This window comes from Nesoenas mayeri (assembly GCF_963082525.1).
Source record: "Nesoenas mayeri genome assembly, chromosome: 1".
Lineage (NCBI taxonomy): Eukaryota > Metazoa > Chordata > Aves > Columbiformes > Columbidae > Nesoenas > Nesoenas mayeri.
This window is the reverse complement of record NC_137541.1, coordinates 183,643,907-183,668,212: the sequence shown is the minus strand read 5'-3', so window position 1 is coordinate 183,668,212 and position 24,306 is coordinate 183,643,907. Positions and strand designations below refer to the sequence as shown.

At 37.9% G+C, this 24,306-nt stretch overlaps 1 protein-coding gene across 2 annotated transcripts; it reads left to right on the top strand.

Moving 5' to 3' along the window:
• Window positions 1-3,845: 3,845 nt before the first annotated feature.
• Window positions 3,846-24,306, top strand: LOC308040265 (RCC1 and BTB domain-containing protein 2; the record flags this gene model as incomplete). 2 transcript variants are annotated; one of them, XM_080344176.1, is made up of 12 exons in its annotated part: window positions 3,846-3,896; window positions 5,165-5,323; window positions 5,785-5,935; window positions 6,379-6,545; window positions 7,229-7,387; window positions 8,815-8,922; window positions 10,570-10,712; window positions 12,516-12,706; window positions 16,764-16,890; window positions 19,851-19,987; window positions 20,563-20,693; window positions 24,166-24,306. In XM_080344176.1, exons 1-12 carry the CDS (start codon window positions 3,855-3,857, stop codon window positions 24,304-24,306), a joined length of 1,656 nt encoding a protein of 551 aa, XP_080200302.1. In that variant the 5' UTR covers window positions 3,846-3,854. The 2 variants fall into 2 exon arrangements, with proteins under 2 accessions (XP_080200302.1, XP_080200301.1); XM_080344175.1 differs by having other exon boundaries at window positions 3,849-4,019.

The following is a 24,306-nucleotide window of genomic DNA, read 5'->3' as shown; positions in this document are numbered from 1 at the left end:
CTGTTTGGTAGGAATAACTGACAATATTACTGGTCTGTCCTGTCCTGCAAGATGGCTTGGATAAGTTAGCATCATTTCGTGACTACTCTGGTAGGAAACTGCTGAGAAATCAAGGATATCAGAGAATCATAGTATCATAGAATCATTTTGATTGGAAGAGACCCCCAGGATCATTGAGTCCAACCATAACCTAATTCCAGCACTAACCCATGTCCCTAAGAACCCTGTCTAAATGCCTTTTAAACACCTCCAGGGATGGTGACTCCACCACTTCCCTGGGCAGCATGTTCAGTTTCCTTTCCTAAAGGGCTCAGCAAGGCTTTTTTTTTTCTGTGGCTTTTTCCTCCTTATCTTTCCTAAGCCAGTGGTTAGAGTCCTTGGGGAAGAAGCTCCAGACAGACCTTTGATTTGGCAGTTGAGATTCATAAATGCTAAAATTAAGTGTGAGGAAATACTAAGTGGAGTACTGAAAATTTTTGTTCGCTTGCCAAGTTCCTAGAGAGAGAATCTACAAGCATGTTTACATTCAAATGAGTCAGTGAACCTGTTTAAATATTTAAGATTAAGTGGTCTTAGACTGCTAATAGAACTTGACTACTAGAACTAGTATTTGTGTTCCTTAACTCAATCTTACCTGTGCCACAGAAGCATATGTGCCTTACCATGGTTGGATCGGAACCAAGGTCAGAACATTCAGATTCCAAGACCTCAACTCAGACTGCCAGAGTATGCTGTCCAGATTCTTAAATTGCACTTGAATTCCAGTGAAGAGATTTGTGAAAGTTTAATATCAATATTTTCTGTATTAAAATGCTGTGCATATCCTCAAGAAATGGATGTTTATAACAATTAAGTTTTCTCCTTTAGATCTGAACTTTAGAATTCATTTTGGAAACTCAGCTAGTGAAAATGTATATAAAGTTTTAATACATGAGAAATATTTTGTTTACCTTTTTACTTTCTAATGTAAGTATTGCATTTTTTGAAAAAAATGTAGTGGGTAGCTATTTTAAGGTAAGGTTTCTTAGCAATTATACACATAAGATTTAGTAGATGAACAACCCTAATAACTTGTTTGAAATAACTAGGGTATGTTTTTCTTCTATATCTGAAGTACTCAAATATACAGATTTTTAGCTTTTATTCTTTGATGAAAATACTGTTAGCTCTATATAAAGTGGTTATTTTTCTTGAGGGAAAGTTCCTACAAGTAAGCAAATACAAATCGTCACTAGTATTTTAAAGATATACAGATAAGAATGAATCTTAGACAGGCTTAATAATTGTTTCCAGGATCCCAGGGTGAATATGTACTCTTAAATCAATCACAGGTTTCTAGAAAGAACACCTTTGCAGATACAGACATGTGGCAATCAGTATGTACTTTTACTAGCATACATGAATTTAAATAAAAGAATAAATGGGTGTAATTTGAGTCATCCCATGTACTCCTGTAGGGCCACTTGGAAATAAGATGTTTGCATTTGCAGAACATCTTGAAGAATGGAGTAATTTTCTCTTAGTTATATGTAAGATAAAACATTATAACTTTTGACTTGTGAGGGCATGTAAGTGATCTTTGTTCTTGAAAACTTAGTGCAAAACTCTCGGCATGTTTGTTGGACCGTGCACAGGTAGTGGGCTGGAGAACCTTTCCTTAGGTAACTGAAATAGTCCATCCTAACGTATCTTTCTTTATACAAACACAAAAGTGTGCTTAAAGCCAGAGGCAATTGAATTGAAATGTTAGAATTCGAAGAACTGTGAATATCAGTTATGTATCAAATGGTTTGAGGAAGGAAATACAGAATTCTGCATTTATTTAAGTTAGAAAATCCATAGTTAGTACTTATTCTCTTGGGGAACATGTTAGCCCTGTGGGCTGAGTGTAGGCTAAGAATGGCTGAGAAGAGGGTAACATATATCAGCATTGCCAGGGAGTGTTGCATATTGATGCTGCAAAATATTGGATAGCCTTGATATTCAGTTTCATAGCAGGACTGCTCACATAACTAGAAATTAAATGTTTCAGAATTGCTATTCAATAATACAGTCCTGCCCAGGCTGTGGTCATGCCAAAGGCCTTAATTAGGTGAGTTGTTTCTTGTTTAAACAGAGATAATGTACACAAAGCCAACTGGTTGCCTTCATGTTGTTTGAACAATATGTGTGTTGAAGAAAACAATAGCGCATCACTTAACAGCGAGAGCTGTATGCATTAAATTGTAAAGCTTGGTAAATGGCCATGTGTTCTTATTCAGGGCTCTGTTCAGTTGCATGTGTGTGATGGTCTAGGGCCATTCAGTTCTTAGTTGCTGTTCCAGCATGGCCTGGGAACCCTATAGATCCAGTATTATAGTATATCTGCCAGCCTGGTTTGATGTCAGGCAGCCCCCAGTCACCTCAATCAGCAGTAGGTGCTGATGTGTAGGCACCTGATTCAGCCTTTTAGTCTGTCCTAGTTGAGAGGGAATGTGACTTAGGTGCAAGTTATTTCATCTTGGTTGTGTGTTTGAGCCTTAAGCTCGCAGTCAACATGGTCAAGAAAACAGCCAGACTTTCACACGAGCTGAATTTATCATTTAATGTCTCAAGCTAAGTGTATAAAATACACTATGTGTATATCGAGTTGTGGATTTTATTAAAGCATAAGCTTAACAGTGTGCATATTCAGTATAGTTGAGCTGCAGCAATTGTTCATTTTTTTATTTGTTTCAAGTAAATAAAAATAATCTTTGTTTATTCAATAGATTAAATAATATTTGTTAAATCTTTTACATTTATAATATTTAAATGATATCAACGTCAGGTATTCTATGTTCTTGGTCTATGTCTTATGGCATGAAGTCTTTTATGTAAGAGACGTGTTTAGTAATTGGTAGTTTTATAAAGCTATATATGACATTTCTTTTAAAGTGTGATATGACTCCAAGAAGTAACTAAGTACAATGGTAACTTCTTGTTATTGGATGTTATTCTGTCTATAGTCAGAATTTTACAGACATTTAATTTTCGGTGGAAAGTGAACAGATGTCTAGTGCTGGCTGAACCAATATACCTCAAAGAAAATGATGTGTACAATTTTCTCATGTGTTGAGTAGAAGAACCTTGCACAGCTTCAGAGCTGCTTATTCATTTTTTTCAGTTTTACTGAAAGGGAGGTACATGGCTTTATGTTAGGAAATAATTCAAGGACAGTAGAGTTGTGCATATTTATTTGGCAAGAAACATTTGATGTGAAAATCTGTTTCTTTTGGTGATGCCTGTCGTAGAAATTATACAAGTCATTTACAAATGGCTGGCAATAATTTCTGAAACAAATTGAATATTTTAACAGTTCTCAGTAAACCTGAAAGGACCCAAATGTTTTTCTAACATTGGCTTTCATAATGCAACTGGAATATTTGAAGGCTTAAGCTGGCATTAAAAAGCCCTGACCAGTGCTTTTTCTTAGCTGAAAGAGATATCTTGGAAAATTACATCAGCAATGTTCTACATTTATTTTTACTACAATAAAAAGACACCGGAGTATTGTGTTTAATAAAACTTCATCCTTTCCAATCACAATCTGGATTAATTTTAGTATTATACTTGTTTCAAAAAAAATGTTTTGCCCAAGAATGACTTGTTTAGGTAAGAAAACAGAAGAGCAGAGTCTGTCTAACTGATCACTCTACAGTTGAATATAAAACTAAAATTGACTGACCTTCATGTTTCTTGTTCTCTCCCTCCACAGAAGCAAATAGTTCTGGCTTAATCTTGTGTATAGTTCTGTAGAGTCTTGTTGCAGCAATATGTTATGGGGATTTTAACCACAGTGCTCTCTCTGCAGGTGGGCACAAGCACAAATCCATATGGAGGATGAATCTCCTCCTTCTCAAGGAGTCAGCGCCAAGGTCAGAGCATCCATTTGTTTTGAGAATTCTGTACTGCTCTACTTAAAAGGAAAAAGCTTGGTTCCATTTAGCAGTAGCTTAGTCCATGCTAGTAGCTTTCAAGATAAACAGAAAAACCAAAACTACAAGTAAGAAAATGATACTAACAAAAGAAATGTTGTGTCGATCCACAAAATAGTAGAAGAAGAAATATTCATTTCGATTAGGTTGAATTGCTCCTTTGGCTTACAAGGCTGGTTTAATTTAGTATTAAGTTCTAAAGTTACATGTTCCAGCCTAATGTTTCAACAACATACAATTGTAAGAATTAACTTTTGTAGCATAATTTCATGCAAAAATTTCCTTTCATTTTCCTCTTATTTTCTTTGAATGCTCCACATGGAAAACTTAATGAATCATCATTCTGATTTTGAGCTTAGTGATGATGCCTTTTAAGGTGATCTGTACAACAAATAAAACTGAATAACCAGCTTTCAGAATGAGTGCTGAAGTCAAATGAAGTGTGGAAGTTTTAGGAATAATAATAATAATGTAATTATTATTCTTTATTATGATATAAATATATGTTTAGAATATAAATATTATTATTGTTATTATTTTAGGCATAACTGTTACACCTTTGGGATAGGTAGCTGCACCATATGAGTTCTTGAATTCTGGTCTCTGTCTTTAATGACTTTGTGCAGTATAGTGAGGGAACTGATCACTTATGGGACATAAATATTGGCAGGCTGATAGTTCAAACTGGTTTTCCTGTTTTTTGGACCAAAAGTGGAAAAGTGTGTGAGGGCAAAAAATCTTGAAAGGTGAAAGAATATCTCTTACTGAGTTTAATGTAATAATTCCAGAAACAAGAGTTAGATTATGGATATTTTTTAGTCTGATAAAGTTTGTTGGTATTTCTTTTGTAAAACAAAATCAGTGTCATGTTTCTTTGGGTGCTTTTCATAGTGATAGGTTTGGTTTTTTTCCTCAATGTATTATTTTAGTGTTAAGAAATGCTACAATTTGCGTTTTTTTAACTTGTTAATGATGAGGGTAGAACATGAGTGCTTTGTAGAAGGAGGTTACACAAGAAACCTCTATTTTAGATGAATGCATCTGTGACCCACTGTGCACTTGGAATTCAGAGCCCACATTTTAAAGAATATACTGATTTGTGGTTGAAAAAGGAGATGATGGTGTTTCTCTAAACTTGTCATTTTTACTGTGCAAAGGTATGCATTTCTCTCTGTCTAGGTATTTGATATGATATTTTATAATATTAGGTCTTGGAGGCAACATTGTTGTCAGCCCTGAAGATGCTGGATGTTGGGAAATGGCCAATTTTTTCTCTCTGTTCCCAAGAAGAGCTCAAGTTAATTCGTCAAGCCTGTGTATTTGGCAGTGCCGGTAATGAAGTGTTGTATGCAACAGAAAATGATGAGGTAATTGTCCAAGAGTGTGGATGAACATGACATATTTCATCACTTATGTATCGAGTTATTCTGAAAGCCAGTACTATGATAGGATATCTTGTAAAAAGTTGGATGCAAAAATACCTGATTGTTACTGAAACATTTTCAGTTCAAATTAATGGTGATCAGAGGATAAAGAGAAGATCGCGTTAGACATTTCTTGAAGGTGCATAGTGGCAGAATGGGAGGCAGTGAACACAAGCTGGAAGATGAACAATTCTGATTCAGTTTTAGGAAGAAAAAATTACCATGAGTGTGGTTAGATCCTGGAGGAGTTGTGAGATCTTTTCCTTGGAGGTGTTCAAGGCTCAGCTGGACATGGTCAACTTACCTGCTTAGACCTTTGTTGCGCAGGGAGCTGGACCAGCTGACCTTTGGAGGAGGTCCTCCATTCCAACCTAAATCATGGTTCTGTGATTCTTTCATAACAGGTTTTTGTGCTTGGCATGAACTGCAGTGGGTGTTTGGGAACAGGTGACATGCAGAGCACTATTGAACCAAGGAGGCTGGATTCTCTATGTGGTAAAAAGATAGCCTGTTTGAGTTATGGAAGTGGCCCTCACGTTGTTCTTGCTACGGAAGGTGAAGTATGATCTGAATACTGCTCTTTCAGATAATCCACTTTAGTTAGTCCAGGTGTGAAAGGTCTGTGCTGGTAACGTGAGAGAATAGGGATATAGATTCTAGGCTATCAATTCCAGAGTAATAAAGAAATTGAAATGGGGACTCCTGACTGTCATTTCATCCTTTTCTCTTCTGTATTGCAGTATCTCATATTTTTTTTAGCTATATTATTTCCTTTACTAAAATTATGGTGATGCTGTCCTTTTGGATTTGTGGTCAACAGTATGTGAAGGTAGCATTGGTATGTCCATGGGATTAAGATCCATAAAGGGCATATATATATATATATACACTTAAATATGTATATTGTTATTGAATTTACTTTTCAGTTTGTAATTTTATGTTGTGTGCTCATTGGAAAAATAGAGATTTTAAACCAGCTTTTTACATTTTTATTGTAGAAGGAGAAGTGTATACGTGGGGCCATAACTCTTATAGTCAGTTGGGCAATGGTACAACGAATCATGGTTTTGTTCCCTGCCAAGTCTCTACTAACTTGGTGAACAAGAAAGTCATTGAAGTTGCCTGTGGCTCTCATCATTCTATGGTGTTAACATCTGACGGAGAGGTGAGAATACCTGGAATAAATCTCTCTTTTCTCGTAGTGAAATTCACATTTCTGAGAAACAGGGAAACATTCTGCACCTAGAGCACTAGATGTTTCTTCTTGCCACCCTCACAGTGCTGGTGCAACACAAATGTTTGATAAAAATGGAAAACCTGTTAGGGTCCAGCTGCTTTGAAGTGCATGCAGAACATGGATATTTGTGCCACATCTGCTTGTAATAAGAAATTGTAATTTCTTATTAGAGGGTAGTCAGTTCCTTCCTATGCTATACTCTAAATGCTTAATGGCATTAAAGCTGGCATTACTATAAATCACGTTAATGTAAGGAGTTCTACTCACCAAAGTAAAAAATTTTCCGTCATTTACTTTGAGGTGCCATTTATGCTCAGTTAGCCATTCTACTTCGGCTTCTGGAAAACTAGCAATGAATTCTTCCAGCATTAATGCAACTGTCATATTGCGTCTTACCTTTGATCGAAGGAACATAGAAGAATGGAATATATAAATACTATGAGTGGCATATTTTATGATTAAATTGTAAACTCATGTATCTTACTGTATCTTTAAAAGAATACATCCACTTGAACTCAAAATGTAGATTTTTATCCATATAACTTTTTTCTCTCTTCAATATATACTATGTACTCTATGTATATAGTCTTTTGACAATTCTTTTACAACAGGTATACACATGGGGTTATAATAACTCAGGCCAAGTTGGATCTGGTTCAACAGCTAATCAGCCAATTCCTCGAAGAGTTACCAGCTGCCTACAAAATAAAATAGTAGTTAATATTGCTTGTGGACAGATGTGCTCTATGGCTGTGGTGGAAAATGGAGAGGTAGGAAACTTGAAGTGAATTTTCTGACTGAATTTTATTTTATGTAATGTCATGGGATTTAGATAATTTCAAACTTATCAATAATGAGTTACTACTCAGAAAAGAAGTGTACCTTTCCACACTCCCTCAAATCTACCTGCTTTTACTGCTTGTAAATCCTTTGTCGTGAGTTGTCCAGCATATTCTGACATACTTAAGTGCATATTCCTATCCATGCTGATTATGATTTCTTCTTTAGACAGGAGGTAGAGTGAAACAGGGAAAATTGTCCACTAACATTTAGTTTATAGCTTTTTGGTTTGTGAGATTCCTCATAAAATTCAGCAGCTGTTACTTGGTGTCAACTATTGAAGTTGGAATGGATGCAAGTATCAAATTTCAAATTTACTTGAAAATACTGTTCTAAAGTAAAAATAGTATTGTGAGGGTCGGGAGATTTTTACAGATTTCAGGATTAAATCATATTGAATCTATATAAAAATCTCTCTCTATATATATATATACTTAGCATTTCATGCTAGATTTGTTTTTCCATATGTAAAATAAACTAAATTTGTATCACTAACTTACCAGGTTTTAGAGATAGTATTACATTCTAGCAAAAATGAAAGGACTGATGAATAGGTTGTCCCACTTCTGTCTTTAGCGTTTATAGAAAAATGAATTATTGTCTAGAGTAGATCATAAGTATCAAGAATGTGAGAATAATCAGTGAATGCAATTTTAATTTTCAGTGCTCATATATGCACACTTCATCTGAAGAGAAAACAGAGAAAACGCAAGTACATAGCATATATTTGTTCTACACCAGTAGTCCTTGAATCCCTGTCATACTTGTTTATCCTCATTGCAAAGACACAAAGAGGTTGTCGTGTTCTTGTTGGTTTAGTTCATGAGCTGAGGATTTTGGGCAGCCCACATCCTCTCTGGCTCCCTTGCTCCAAGCATTTCAGTTTAGAGCTAAGCAACTATTGACTGTTTGCAGTAGAACATATGTCCCTGAAATTTTCAGAGCTCAGTATTTTCCCTTTTTCTTTTATTCAGCATGAAGCTGTTAACAACCTACTCAAACTGTTGTGCGTGGCTTTCAGTTTATACTTGTTTTAGTGTGTTTCCTGTTTGAGGATTTTTGAATGAGAAATTAGCTCTTTGAGAAAAGGGAAGTATTCACACTGCATTAACTCTGTGCTAGGAAACAGCCATGTGAATCACTTATTTTCTACTCTTCATATTAAAATATTGTAGTCTTACACAGTCAGACTCTTAAAGAGCAACATGGATATGGAGGTTTAGAATTTTATATAAGCTCATAGTTGGTATTAAACAGGAAATATTGAAAATTATAACTGCAACTCTGAAGTAGTGATATTGCTTTGAAATGCAGCGGATAGTAGCAAACAGTGAAAATCCCTGTCTGTGTTTTGCAGGTCTATGTGTGGGGTTACAATGGGAACGGGCAGCTCGGCCTGGGCAGCAGCGGCAACCAGCCAACACCGTGCCGAATAGCAGCTTTGCAAGGAATCCGCGTACAGCGGGTACGTGTGCCATGCTTCATCTCACAGCCTTGATTGACAGCTGGAAATGTGCTGAGACATGTTCTGTGTTTAAAAGAGATAGTCCTTTATCTCTTTGTTTAAAGTGCCATTTATCAGAATAAAAACACGTATCTCAAAATGGGCCTCTGTCAGTCGGAAGAAGCTGTGACCCTGTGGAGTTCAGTGGGAATTTTGCCATTGGCTTTGATAAGGTCAGGATTTTACTTAAGGAGGACTAGGCCATTAAAATGTTTGGTCTTTTTGTTCCTGTGACACTTAATTAAAGAAAAAAAAAATCCTGTTATTTTAATAAACAAGAAAGTCTTCTTAGGCTACCCCATTCTTCATTAACCTCTCTGTTCTTTTCTGGGAAAATGCTGCAGTTTAGCATTATTGTCTTTCCAGCAGACTGAATATCACTTTAAGAATTGCACTCCAGCCAATGACTAACTGGTGTTTGGAGTCTGAACAAGTTGTCTCCAGCTGCTTTTGGTCAATAGTTGATATGATTCCATGCTTGGTCTTGATCTTCAGTGGCTACTACACTTTACCAAATAGCTGGGCTGCCACTGGTGTAACTAGCAAACTGATACCATCTTCTGACTGATAAGAAATATTTAAAGTAACCACAGAACTGATACTGAAAGTTTGTAATTGGTTTATCCAAAATAGGGGATATTTTCAGGAAAATGACACATTCTGCTAGAAAACACTGGGTTTGTAACCTAATGAAAATTAACAAGTGTTTTGAAATTTGGATCCTATTTATTACATTTACTCGGGGAAGTTATGGATTTTTAAAATCTTTGAAAATAAACTCATTTAATTACGTAGTTTTACATTCAGTTCCTAGGACATAGACAGTAACTTGGCTGGTAACAATTGCTGTTGGAGAATAACGTAATAAAGTGAATGTTATTTTCCTCTGCACTTATTCTCCTGTTTAGAGAGTATAAGTGCTCCAGCAAGTTTGACTTAGATCCCATTTCCATCCGCCTAATTTGCTGGATGTCGATTAAAACCAAGTTGTAGACCTCCAACCAGTAAATAACTTAAGGATTCATTTCATTTAAGGCACATCTCATGCTTCATGGATGTCAGTGGGCTACAGGTACTTATGGTATGTCTGCTTTGCAGATTATATAAAGATATGTGAGCTAGTTTTGAACAACACAGGCTCTGGTGAGCACTAGATCTGTCACAGGGAGGAGGCAGTTCTGTGTGGCTGCAGCCAGGGAGGAGAAGGGCAGATAGGGAGACCTTGCCTGTTCTTACAGCGGTGAGTTATTCATTTTGGAGCCCATAAAGTAAGGTCAGTGCAAGACCCAAGTTGCCTTCTTCTACATTTTTTCCTGCATACTATTCATACTTTTCATATAGCTTTCCTTTTTTTCCCCCAATTTCTAGCTATTCTTGTGCTGTGCTCTTGAGATTATCTGTCAGGCTTTCTCACTGATACAATTTTTGCCTCAAAGTCACCTCATCTACTTTGCTTCCCCTTTCAATAAACTTGCTGGTATCTGTAGTTTTTGTAATGTTTACGCTGGTATAGAATCAATAACATTAACATACAGCATAACCTGTATCTGTCTGTATTAACTTACTGTGACATAAAAATGAGATTTTTCTTTTTATTATTCCTTATAGGTTGCCTGTGGCTATGCACATACATTAGTGCTAACAGATGAAGGTCAGATTTATGCCTGGGGAGCCAATTCATATGGCCAGTTAGGTACTGGGAATAAAAGTAACCAGTCTTACCCTACGACAGTTACTGTGGATAAGGACAGGTAATACTTACAATCTAGCAGTCAGACATTAGTTGACATACTCTCAAAAGAGCTACAGAAAATTATGGCATTTTAAAGCTATTTTTTGGCAGAAATAGCCTATAATTTTTTGCAGTGGTTCTTTTGAACCACTGAACAGACTGAGAATTTGTCTGACATACAAAATCAGTGCATTGAAGTTTGATTTTTCGCTGAAAGTGCTTGAATCTGCCCCATAACCATCCTTGTGAAAGATAAACTGAATGTTCTGAGCCCGAATGTGCTGTTTTCTGCTTCGGCTCATACTGTGCTTTGTAGGCCTTAATTGCAGTTTCTCTTCAATGGTGTAGTTTCATTGTTTGAAGTAAATGATAAAGGCTTTATTGTCTCTGAATATAAATCGTATTTTAATATGCTGTTTTTGACAAGCAGTACACACAGAAAATATGAAGAGTGGACATCTGCAGTTTGTTTTATTTCTGCTATTAAATCTGACTCATAAAACAGGAGGGACAAAAAGGGAGGAACTGTTTCTTGGCTTTGTTGGCTGAAAATTAAGCTTAGATTTTTACAATTAAAAATTTCCTGTAAGTCCCCTATGGTAGTGGGGCAGTTATTTCTATTGCTGACTTAAAGCTGTTTATGTATGTGACCAGAAATTCAAATCTATCCCTTACTACTGAGGTCTTCATTTTGGCCTCCTGTCATGAAAAAGAACAAGAGTGAGATGTCCCTCTTAAACCTGTGTCTGTGAACATTATTGTAAGGAAGAGGCAGCTCCTTTGTGGGCATAAAACATAGCCTGGTTTTGAACTTTGCTATTTCTTTAGGGGTGTTTGTTCTTTTGCTTAAAACATAACTGATTTTTTTCCAGACCTTTTAGCTGCAGTTAAAATGTTACCACATTTTAACACAAATTTTAATGTTGTATGCTGCCTTTCGCTTTTGTTGGCCAGAATATGCATTCCTGGTGTCAGTGAGACAGTTACCTCACCACAGCCTGCAAGATTTGTACATACGGCTTTAAACAAGTTGTTTCTCAGCTATTTTCCCCAGGCAGCTGGGAAAAGAAGTAAACAAGCACTAGTTCAGACTGCAAAACAGTCCATTGTGTAATGGTGTACACAATGGGAGTTTTGAAATCCTAAATCAACTTCAGGATTAGTGAGATAGCCTAACATAGCTAAAATGCAGTTAGAAACAGCTTTCAATGCTGTTTCATTCTAATTTTTAATTTTAAAAACGTAAGTCTGTTAAACTTAAGTAGTAATAATTGTATGAGTAATGACACTTCAGCATTTCAGTTAGAAGTATGTTTAAATTCCTGGTTTATAATCATTACCAATAAGCAAGCAGGAAAAAGGGGGTTTTTTTTAGACTTTTTTTGAAACAGCTCCTCATTTCTTTCTTCATCATCTCCAAGTGCCCCTTCCCTGCAGCTTAATGCAGCCACTCACCTCACTGCCCAGCACCACTGAGGACATTCAGAGACCTGAAACCCATCACAGCTTGTCTGGGGAAGCCGAGGGGGTCAGTAGAGCATGTGCTGCAGCAGATATACTGCTCCGCTGCTACAGTGTCTCCTCACTCCCAAGATGCTTTTTTCACTGAGAAACTTGGTGAATGCACACCATTTGAAGAAAAATCGATAGCCCTTTACATTTTGCTATATATGATAGAAAAACATTCTTGCAATTGGAAATGCGTGCATGCTTACAAATGTGTTTTGCACCAGAGAAAGACAGGAGATAGCGAGCTTCTCCACTGCATTTTTGCTCTTATCAGAGTGACTTGCTTTTTTTCTTTCTTTGCTTGTAAATTCAGAGTTATAGAGATCGCAGCCTGCCACTCTGCTCACACGTCGGCTGCCAAGACCCAAAGTGGCCAGGTGTACATGTGGGGCCAGTGCCGTGGGCAGTCAGTGATCCTTCCCCACCTCACGCACTTTGCCTGCACTGACGACGTGTTTGCTTGCTTTGCTACCCCCGCCGTTATGTGGCGTCTTCTATCAGTAGGTGAGCTTAAATATTTTTTGGTTTGACGTTTTCTGAATACAGTCATTACTTCATAGAACAGTTGTGTGTATTTGGAGCCTAAATTTAGTTTATTGCAAAAATTTATACTGGGAAGCATAATCCTAATCATATATTACAAACGTGTAAATGGTTATAAGGAATTGTAAAAAAATGCTGAGGTCTGATGGCAGTGCTAAATGATTGTCTGTTTTATTTATGTGGTTTATTTCTATGAGGAAATGCCTTGTATGTGGGGAGGTGGGTCTTTTTTTGTGTAGCCACTGAATGTTACTGTACAATGGTATGGGTGGAGAAGCTGAGTTTGAATTTGGGGACTTGAGAGAGCCACGCAGAACCCTTAGGAACTCTGAAGCTTTCTTTGATGTCTTTAAGTAAACTACTAAGAATGAGGGAGCCAAATTCCCACTTTCCGAATTGGCCACAGGCGCTTAGAGTCTCATCACAAGTGATCAAGACCCAGGCTTCTGAGGAGACAAGTTGCTGGATCTCAGATATTTGATTAACATTAAGGTCTGTCTTGCTGGCCTTGGCTAGAATGTGGATTGCATTGTCTAACAGAGAGCTCATTCTCCAGCTACAAATCCAATTCCATATTGGTTGCTAATAAACCTACTAGGTTTGCTGACCTGATCAAAGATGAGACTCTTGGGATTGTCTGTAGGTGTCATCTGGAAGCTTAAGTTAAAAGCTAGAATGCAGGAACCTGTTAATAAGTAATTTGAACCGTATTGAGGCCATCATGCTGCCATTCCACTTCTGTACTGCCTTTGTAATTGCTTTTGTGTTGCTGTATGCTTTTGTCTGACAATTTTAGAACACTCCTTGCTTTCTTGGTGCCTTCTGTATGCCAAGGTAAGGAAATTCTGCTAATAGCACTCATATATCAGCTTTGAGAGACTAGAGGATTAAGTGGAGTATCCGGTTGTCAGGAAACTGCTTTTCCAAAATTCATGTTTTAGGGCACAGTCCAAAGACCCCTATTTGCTCTAGGCTGAGGCAGTTGTGCTTTCTAGGGTGGCTTCTTCAGAACTAGAAGACACATCCTTAATTGCTGTGAAAATTCTTAATATTCCTAATATTTGCCTTCTACTACTTAGATATAAATTGTGTTACTGCACTAAAATCTCAAGCAGTGGGGTGGTTCATTCCATGTAAATATACGTTTGTTGGTTGTAAATTCTACACAAAAGTATCTGTAGTATGTTCAGAATTTTCTTCCATAAGAAATGGTTATTTTATGAAGGAAATGGGGCATTATTAGTATATGTAGCTTAATCATTAATTCAGTTATATGTATCTTTTTATGTACTCTAGGAGGATTCTGGGGCTCTTCAGCTTCCACTTCTTCTTGCCCAGTTAAAATATTACTTCCTGCTATCAGAATTTCCCCTCCATTTTTTCCTCTTGACTTTATTGCATACTGAGGAAATTTTAAAGGGAGTTTGGAAGAAGACAAGAAGCAAAACCTGCCTCTTATTTCACTCCTTACAGGGAAAAGAACTGCTTGAGTGGGACTGAAACTCACAGTTTTCCAGTGGTCCTTTCCGCAAATTCACTTTTTCTTAGCTTCTTTCACAAATGCCACATCAGGTTAGAAATGCTATCTTAGGTTGGCTAAAAGAGTGATTATATTAATATATCATCATTCATGTAATTATCACCTTTGTGCTGAAGACTTCCAAGTAACCCATTTATTAATAAGCATATTGCTCATTTATACTCATAGATACTCAGTCTCTTTAACAGAGTATGGTTAAAGCTACATTCATAACTATTTCCCAAGACATCTTTTATCCCCAGCTTCATTGTCACCATGAACAATACCCCCAGCCTCCTTGCACTGCTTCACACCTTGGGAGTCATTTTTGACTGTAGCAGCTCCTTTTATTTTTGTTGGTTTTTTGACCTTGACTTCTTGCTCCATTTGGAAATACTGTTGCAACACTGTAGCAACATTGTACCAAAACCAGAGGAAAAGGTTATTTTATTTTTAAATAGAACTGATTTCAGGTGCACTTTCAAACCCACTTTCTCATATGCACCAAGTGGTCTGTCCAGCATCCCTGCACTGAAATGTGTGTTCAGGTGGCTTGAGCAGGGTTCCTTGTGGTGACATGGAACAAAGGGTGCTGGCTGTCAGGGCCTCATTGGGTCTCCTGGATTCCTTTTCGTTAGGTGACTCTGTGCTGGTTTCGGATGTGCCTTTTGCACACTCTAGGAGCTGAGAGCGAGCGGTCTCCTCATCCTGTCCCGCCTTGGTGAGCTGTCAGGACTGACTCACTGTTGCTCATCTTGATCCAAGTGTGGTGAGAACCACCAGGCAGCTGCGTCCTGGGATCCTGACATCTGCGGAGCGAGGTGCCAGGGACATCTGCCAGGCTTGTCACCCTTCTCTGCCTGTTGTACTTCGGTGCTTCCACATCCTTGAGTTCCCCTTTGTTCCCCTTTTGTGGCAGTTTTAACATTTCTATTACAATTCTTAGCACTGACTGCTGAGGAGTTTTTCTTGGCTTTGTGCCTTGTCAGTGTGAGCTGCCTCTTCATTTCCTTCCTCTGCTTCCCCCTTCACTGCTGTAACAAATAAAAGCACCTGTTTTCCCTCTTAAGTATTTCATAACTGAACCCCACTACGTTCAGTTTAGCTCTGTGGGCTGTAGGAGTCACCTGGAGATGTGTATTAGTGGACATCTGAATTGCCAGCTAACTTTGAAGAAGAGCTTCAGCTTTGCATTGGTTGTTACAATGATTACATATTCAGATAGCTGAGGTCTGAATAAATAAACCACATTGTACAAAAGAAGAATTAACAAGTATTTTACAGCCTCATTGTGTCAGAAGGATTTTTTTATTATCATTACATTGGGTATCTATCTCCCACCACCCCCAATCCTTTTACCTGTAATACAAAGCACTTAATATTATTATTGCCCTAATTGGCTATACCTGAACGTAAATGACATCCTCGGAAAAAAAAATTGCCCTTAGCAAAGTGCAACAGTATCAAACAATGTGTGTTAAGGTTTTTTTCTAGAGCTTATGGTGAAGGTCTTTCCATTTTGAGCAGAATACTATTCTTATTTCTGCCTTGGTAGGTTCCAGGAATTAGCACTTACGTAATTTGCTGTAGAGAACAGCTTATTAGTGATGCACAAAATTTGTATAAACCAGTAATGTGTATTTATATGGTGAGAAGACAAAATGTTTTCTAGGTTAAGAATGAGGTTTATGGGGTTTAATTTCCTAGTAGTATTAAAATAGATAGTCCTCCGAGGCTACCCAATCTGATGGAGATTTGGAAACAGTTCAGGAGATAACAATTTATATGCAGACAAAGGATGACTTTTCAAGGCTGCCTGGTAAATTTATAATGCAAGTGTCAGGTGCACAGTGGGATATACGTATACAAACAGGAATATGCAGACATTCTCACAGAGTGATTCTAATGCCATAAGTCCAGGGAAAACACTTTCTGAATAGACTTGTAACTGTTGGTATTTAACTTCAGGGTTATTGTACAGGGCAGTTCCACTGCAACCAATATGCTGGTTATGTGATAGCTTTATTTCTGCTGTAACATAATGTCTCCTCATGGGAGTATTTTAGAAAATCTTATTGTGATTTTTTTTTTCTATTGACCTTTTGGGTATCTTATAATAACTAACACTTTTCATGTAGAATAATTTATCCAGTAATGACTGATAGCATTTGCTATCAGATGTGGCATTAAACTTCTGAAACTGTATTAATTTTGTTTTCTGGCCTTACGTAGAATGGAACTTTCTTTTTTTTTAAGAGGGATATTTGTTTGGTGTAGGAAACTATCAAGGACTGAAGAAAACTGCCCTTTATTTGCTTTTCTGGGAGTTTGTACCAAACATGTCATCTACTGGCTTTTTTTTACTAGCCTTAAAGAGATGTCATATTTATTAAGGGTGTTAATTGCTGACAGATGCCCGGTATCATGTATTATGAGAGGTAGTTGTATTACTTACTTGTACTGCTTACTACTTACTGTTAATTCCCCTTTGTATTCTAGAGCCTGATGACCATCTAACAGTAGCCCAGTCACTAAAGAAGGAATTTGATAACCCTGAAACTGCAGACCTGAAGTTTCTAGTGGATGGAAAATACATTCATGTTCATAAAGTTCTTCTCAAAATTAGGTAAGGCACAAACTGTACAGTTTAATACAGCTAAACTGTATAGTGTAGTCCACTGTGCTGAGAAATCACTGCTCAAAATTCTTGACTTATTCTTAGAAACTCCTTTTTCCCTCAGCCGTGGGATTTACCTGCTATTCCTCACAGTTTCTCTCTTTACGTCATTTCCTCACTGCTTGTAATGACCAGACATGCTGCTTACTACCAGCTTTTTCATCACTTTCCCTCCATCTGATGTGTATCCTCCTTCATGCTACCTAAACGGCCTTGACCCTGATTTCTAATAACCCCTTTCTGCTGAGGGAAAAGCTCACTTTTCTTCTGCTGCCTTTCCAGTACTCTGAATGAGTTTTTCCTCCCCTGCATGACTGGTTTTCTCCACTGGGGTGATCTGAGGGTTTCATGTTTATTCTTGCCGTTCATTGCTTCTACAGGACCCTTTAGTTCTTTCTGCAACTTCTGTAGGTGCGCTTCAGCTTATCTTTTTTTCCCTTTTTTGTCAGATTTCTTGTCCTACTTATTTTAAGACTTCTTATCAGTGAAGCTGAGTTTTAAACTGGCTTCTCTTTTTCCTTTTACAGCTTTTAGCAAGTTAACACCACTTTACAGTGAGATTTGACATATGTAGATCTACAGATTAATCACATAGTTATTAAAATACGGAGATGAGTTAGTTATTGCTGATGCAGTTTCTAGTGAGATAGTCTAGAGACGCTGCTTAAGATCTCTCTGTCTTGCTAACTGCTTCTGCCCCATCCTCCTCATTGTTACAATATAGCCCTTTGCTATTTTCTTTCTCAAAACACTTGGCTGCTTCATCCTGCTTATCACCACTTTCGTATTCCTACTTCTGCTCCTGAGTCCCGTTAATGATTTCTTGTGTATTACTGCATAAAGTTAAAGCTCCTATTTTCTGGTTTTGGTCTTTTCTGCTCTCCTCCTACTACTCCAATTACCTGCATTACTATTTTCACCCCTTTGCTGATTTCATTGCTTGTACATTATACTCGCCCACTCTTTTTGTTTGGAATGCCACACGTCCTTCATCAGATAGCACTTCAAATCTTGTGTATCCCAAAAATCTTTCCGAGGTTCTTTTTCCTGATAATCAGACCACATGTAACTTTTTCTTATTTATTTTTTCTCACTCTGTTTTTCTCAGGTAATATGGCATTCTGGGAAGGAAACGTGTCTAATTCTGAAATGGATTTAAATGTATGGCATTATCAAAATAACATGCAGTAAACATAAAACATCAGGCACAGTCTGGAGAATTAATATTTTCTTTAAGCCTTATAGTCTCATGATGCAACTGGATCAGAGGATAATGTATTTAACATGGTATTTTGCAGCATTCAGGCTACTCCAGAGCGTTGTCATGATTTGCAGTGCTGTTAGAATTTCCTTTTCATTATCCAGTTATCTATCTTTTTACCACTTTTGAAGGCTTTTTTCCATCTCGTTCTATGTGTACTGTTGAACAAGATCACATTGGTGGTGGTTATTAGCTTCTCATGGCAGAGCAACACCCAGCTCAGCGTTTCTGCAGAAACATCCACCAGGGTACATGGGTGGGATTCACCCACTCTGCATTTATCCAGGCAAAATTAGATGTCTGGTCTGTCTCTGCTGAGGGACAGAGAGAGGGAGAGGGGCACTCCAGGGGATGAGTCACTCCAAAGGGCTTTGGAGACTGAAGGATGAGTGCCAGCTGATTTTCATTTATTTACTTATTTATTTTTAAAGGAGCAGTGAGCACCACCTTCGCTCTGACTTTTTACTCTCTTGAGGTGCTATTGTGGCAACAGACTGTTCCCCAGGTGTGTTGCACAGCTGGAGGGAGAGCATGATCACCACTGCTTAACATGAGGGAAACAAAGCCATGGGGTTTGGTCTGCTCTTCCAATGCCAGAACATGGTATAAGATGTGGCAGAAGCTAGAAAATTACTTTTTAATCTTTATTAATTTGACTTGATGTTTATTTATTTTATGAAAAAAAATACTAAGAAAAAAATCTCTGAAGAACCAGTAAAATCAAATATGAACGAGGTGAATTACATTATAAAATAAATCACCAGGGGAAGTTTAGCTTGGATATTAGGAAAAAATTCTTCACGGACAGGGTTGTCAGGCATCAGAACAGGCTGCCCCGGGAAGTGCTGGAGTCACCATCCCTGGAGGTGTTGACATATAGATGAGGTTCTTAGGGATATGGCTTAGTGCTAGAGTTAGGTTATGATTGGACTCAATGATCCTGAGGGTCTCTTCCAACTGAAACGAATCTATGATTATATGATTTTTAGGGAACAGTAAGTTACAGTGAGTTGTAAGTTACTGTGAACAGTAAATTGCAGAGTACAGCTATCAAAGGCAGTGCTTTTTCCTTGTTTCTGTCTTGCCCATCACAAACGTATTCAGACTTGTCAGAAAAAAAGATGATGAAAGATCTGGGTGGGAGTGTCTTTAAATATTTTAAGCCTTGAGTATGATGTTTAAATATAAGTTTAAACTGCATATGGACTCTGGCACTGTTATAAATGTTATCTAAAATATTAATAATTTCCCTCTTTGCTTGATCATGTCAGAGAAAACAGACTGAAATGTGAGAATTGTACAACTTTACCTATTACAAGCCAGGTAATAAAATTCATAGTTAATGAATAACTGATTTAAGGAAATGACATTAAAAACACATGGACCGTGCTTAGAGCTATTGTAAGTAGAAATGGAGCCTACTATAAAATATTAATAATGGAAATAAAGGAAAATTCTGATTTATATTCATAAGCTATAGGATTAAACAAATTAATGTGTTCAAACCAGGAAATCATGTAGCTAGAGTCTGTGGTTGTGTATTTAGTCTGTTATGACTGGTTGTTGTTTTTTTTTACTGACTTCTTGCTGCAGCTCATCTTTCAAGCTTAACTTTTCACAGGTTACAATCTTTGTTCGTGTTTTGTAGGTGTGAACATTTTCGTTCCATACTGAATAATGATGATGAAATTATAGAAATGAGTGAATTTTCTTACCCTGTTTACCGAGCCTTCCTGGAATATCTGTACACAGACAACATTAGGCTCCCTCCTGAAGACGCAATAGGTATTTGCCGTAAATGGAAATAACTCTGGGTTGCTGTTTCTGAAAAGTTGGATTTGTGTGTCCTAACAGGGTGAGGAAAGCAGGGCTTGTTACTTTTAGTTTTATTAGCGCTTAAATCTTGAGTTTGGCAGGTGTCAGGAAGAAGGGACAGAGTAGCAGGAAACACGCTCAAAGAGAATGAATGAGTGGTGGGAATGCAGTAAGATCAAAGATGCAAAACGTGCAAAAAGAACTCTTTGTTTCTTATATTAAGAACTTTGTTTTTTCCTTAAAAAGGCACTGATGCCATACTAAAACTTTTCTGTTTGAGTAGCTGTGGCAATATTCTCATGAGTGAAAAGGAAGCTGTTCCCTGCCTGAATTTAAGAGGATGTAAGTCATTAATTGATGCCTTGAATGAGATGCAATACAGTGAACAAACAGACAGAACTTGCGTAGTGGTAAAAGGGCCCTTTTTTGATATGTGTCCTGAGTCTTTGATTAATTCAGCCTAAAACAGTTGGGCAATAGATTAATTTGAAAAGGAATATGTATCTTTTGCACCAGGATAGTTAAAGCTGTATGAATTTTCACAGGACTGCTAGATTTGGCAACACTATATAGGGAAAACAGACTGAAAAAGCTTTGCCAGCAAACAATCAAACAAGGCATTTGTGAAGAGAATGCCATTGCTCTGCTTTCCGCCGCTGTCAAATATGAAGCTCAGGTAAGGAGAACTCTGCAGGCAAATCGTTGTTTTATGAGAAACAAAACTGTTTAATATAAACATAAATGCATTTAAGCCATGAGAGATGATTACTACAATTTCTGTTTCTGGCTTCCCAGATGTTTGTTTTCCCCTTTTTAAGCTATTAAAAAAAAAAGTGCAGCTACTGAGGTTTTTTTTCCTGTCCTTTTGACTTGCACCTGTGAGTCAAGATTCTGAATCTGCTTCCTGCCCCATCACCTGGCACGGCTCCGCACGCACATTTCTCGCTGCCATTTACGTCTCCACCCTTGGGTTTGGTGTTGCCTCCTCGCTTCCCGAGTCCTCCACCTGATCCTTGTGTCTGCCCACGTCTGGCACAGTCATTCTGGAACTGCCTTTTACAGGCAGCGGGAGAATTTACCTGTAAAGTCCCACCCTATTTACACGTGTGCTTGTACAAAATATCCAGTTTTGCCATGTTGTTTACAAGGAATCGTGCTGACACACAACAAATTACCTATTGTTCCTCTTCCCATATCCTGTCATCTGGTCTGCCCTTGGCTCTGGAATGTTTCACTTGCACTCAGCCTGTTATCAGCAGGACCGCAAGCGCTTTTTTTTCTTGTAAACAGGCAAATAGTTTCTAAGATGTTTTCCTTTTCTCAACTTCTTAGTGCTGTGCTGACTGTGGAAATAATGATGTGGTAGTTTTTATTATTCAGGACGTCTGCCTATGTATGTTAGACTTAGTAGCTGTTGTTATAACTGAGCATCTTAGCTGAGGATGCTCATCTTTCTGTTCAAGGTTTCTCCTGCTTTGCTTTACAAGAATAAACTTAATATAGCCAAACAGAAAATTACCTATTAGAAGAACCAAAATATGTAGCTGGTAACAGTGTTTTTTAAAAATAATTTTAAAGGATTTTTTGACACTTTTTTTTTTAAAAAAAATACTTTTGCTTTTGCCTGGCTGTGAAATATAGGATGAAGTTTTAAAGGAGGAGAGGCTGTAAGTGTAATGGAATGGCTTGATAAACAGTTCCAGGTATAGGAAGCAAGTAGAAAGAAGGGCCTGACACAAAAACTGAGTTTAAAGTGTTGCAGCCATCTGTGCTGTGTGGCAGCGGCATACGAGGTGACATGAATTTCTGTAGGAGTTGCAAGGACAAGGCTGGAAGTCGGTGAGTCTTGTAAAACGTAAGAGGGGATAACATCACGTTAGGAGATAATGAGATTATCAGCTGCCAGTTACGAAGCAGTTGTAATGAAGATATTGGAAAGGGGTGGCATGGGCAGCTGGGGTAGAGAGGAATTGTGTTTCCAACCTGTTGTGGTGGCAGAGGCCCAGCCCGTCAGGGAAGGCTGCACAGGAAGGGAGGACCTGACGATTTGATTCTCCTAAAAGCAGAAATCTTCATTAAAAGTTTACTCTGCGGTTTCTGCTCTTACAAGGTTTTCAAGTTTTGAACATCTGGAAAGCAGAAGTACCTTTAGTTGACCTCTGTCAAGTGAAGTACTTCAAGAGTAAAGATACAACTAGGTGTATTGTGAAGTAGTAAGCCTGACCTGGGCAAAGTACTGCAGTTTATAATGGCTGAAACACAATAAAAGGGATTGGCTACATGACTAAATATATGTTACCTTCCTCTTCCTTCTATGATTCAGTGTTTTGTTCTGTATATCTAGTATTTTTCCAAAACATTTAACTATTTTAACACAATCATCAGGTGGTGAATTGGTTTGCCTGCCCTGGGTGCAGCATGTGTGTTTTTGCCCTCCTCCCTACACCCACAGCTCAGAAAGGGACACAGCAGAACGGCTGCAGAGAAGCGCAGCAAAGACTTATCATAAACGTGAGACAGTCTCTGTCTAAGGGAGTGTGAAGTAAGCCAGGATCTTTTAATATCTTGTCGTATTCTCAGAAAATACAAAGACTTGCTGCTGCAAGTTATTTTAAAGCATAGGACCTGTTGTGATAGGACATGGGGCAGTGGTTTTAAACTGAAAGAGGGTAGATTTAGACTAGACATGAGGAAGACATTTTTTACAATGAGGGTGGTGAAACACTGTCCCAGGTTGCCCAGAAAGGTGGTAGATGCTCCATCCCTGGAGACATTCAAGGCCAGGCTGGATGGGGCTCTGAGCAACCTGATCTAGTTGAAGATGTCCCTGCTCATTGCAGGGAGTTGGACTAGATGAGCTCTGAAGGTCCCTTCCAACTCGAACTATCATAATATTTCTAATGCAGAAAATTTTAGATTAATCATTTTCTATATAACAGAACTGAAAGCCAATATTTCTTGAAACTACAGAATTAATGCCCAGGATTCTGTGGTCCTCCTCATAGATGAATACCAGCAAAGGCAGCTGCTGTTCATTTTATTTAATGTAGAAGTTCACACATTGGCTGTAAAGCAACCCAGGTTCTGCATTTCAGCATTTCAGAGATCTGCTGGAACTTAAGTTGTCAGTGTCTTTGATCTTCTGAATTGGTTTATTTCTTCTACATTATTTTTTCTTCTTCTCTTGTCATTCTTTTTCTTGCTTTTCCAGCTCTTTTTCATGGGAGATACAATGTACTTCTGTGCATTGTTGCTACCTTATTTCTTTGTCAATGATACTTTATTCTGCTTGGCCTCTGTTAGAGCTTAAGTTACATCTTGAGGGGGCAATAGACTTGAAACATTCAACCTAAGGAAAAGGTTTCAAAGGGAAATGCGCAGGTATTCCGCTAAATTTCTTTATACTATTAAGCCCTGCTTGCTATGTTTGTGTAGTTAAATACAGACTAAAACCAGCATGGATTAAGAGACCTGTTTTTGCTGTAACCCTTGAAGAGTTATTAATAGATCATGGATCATGCCGGCCATTTGGCCCTATTACAGCAACACCAAGACAATTTTTGGTATCCAAGAATGCCAGTTCCTAAATAGGGACACACAGTTCCCAGGCTGACCACGAAAGACACGAGTATCTTCACATCCAGTTTGTGGTCAGTGAGCATCATCGAATGTTACACCATATTTTGCTTTTATTTTCAGCAAGACTAGGATATCTGGTGCTTTTCACAGGATCGCTACTGAATTCAGGGCAGGGAGGAAAATACAGGAGTTAGTGATGCTCTAGGAGTTGTATGTGGGGAAAACTGATGGTTTTACTTATTAATGACTTTTCTAATGAGCTCAGTAAATGTGATGGAATTCTAGAGTCGAGGTGGGTGGCTGCTCCTGTTCTCTCAGAGGGGTTTTGTTGAATAGTTTGTATGAACAAATGTCATCCTGTCATTTGTGATCTGATCAAACTGATCAGAAAAGGGATTGCTAATCATAGAATCACAGAATGTTTGGGGTTAGACGGGACCTCTGGAGATCATCTAGTGTGTACAGCCTGGTATATTCTCTGCTAATTAAATGAATGACAGATTTGAAACATATAATTATTATTTCACCTTCAGTCATTCATATTACAAATTACCTCAATTTGTTCCTAGGACTTGGAAGAATTTTGCTTCAGATTTTGCATAAATCATTTAACTGTTGTTACACAAACTCAAGGCTTCGCAGAAATGGACCACGACCTCCTGAAAAACTTCATTAGCAAAGCAAGCAGAGTGGGAGCATTCCGAAATTGA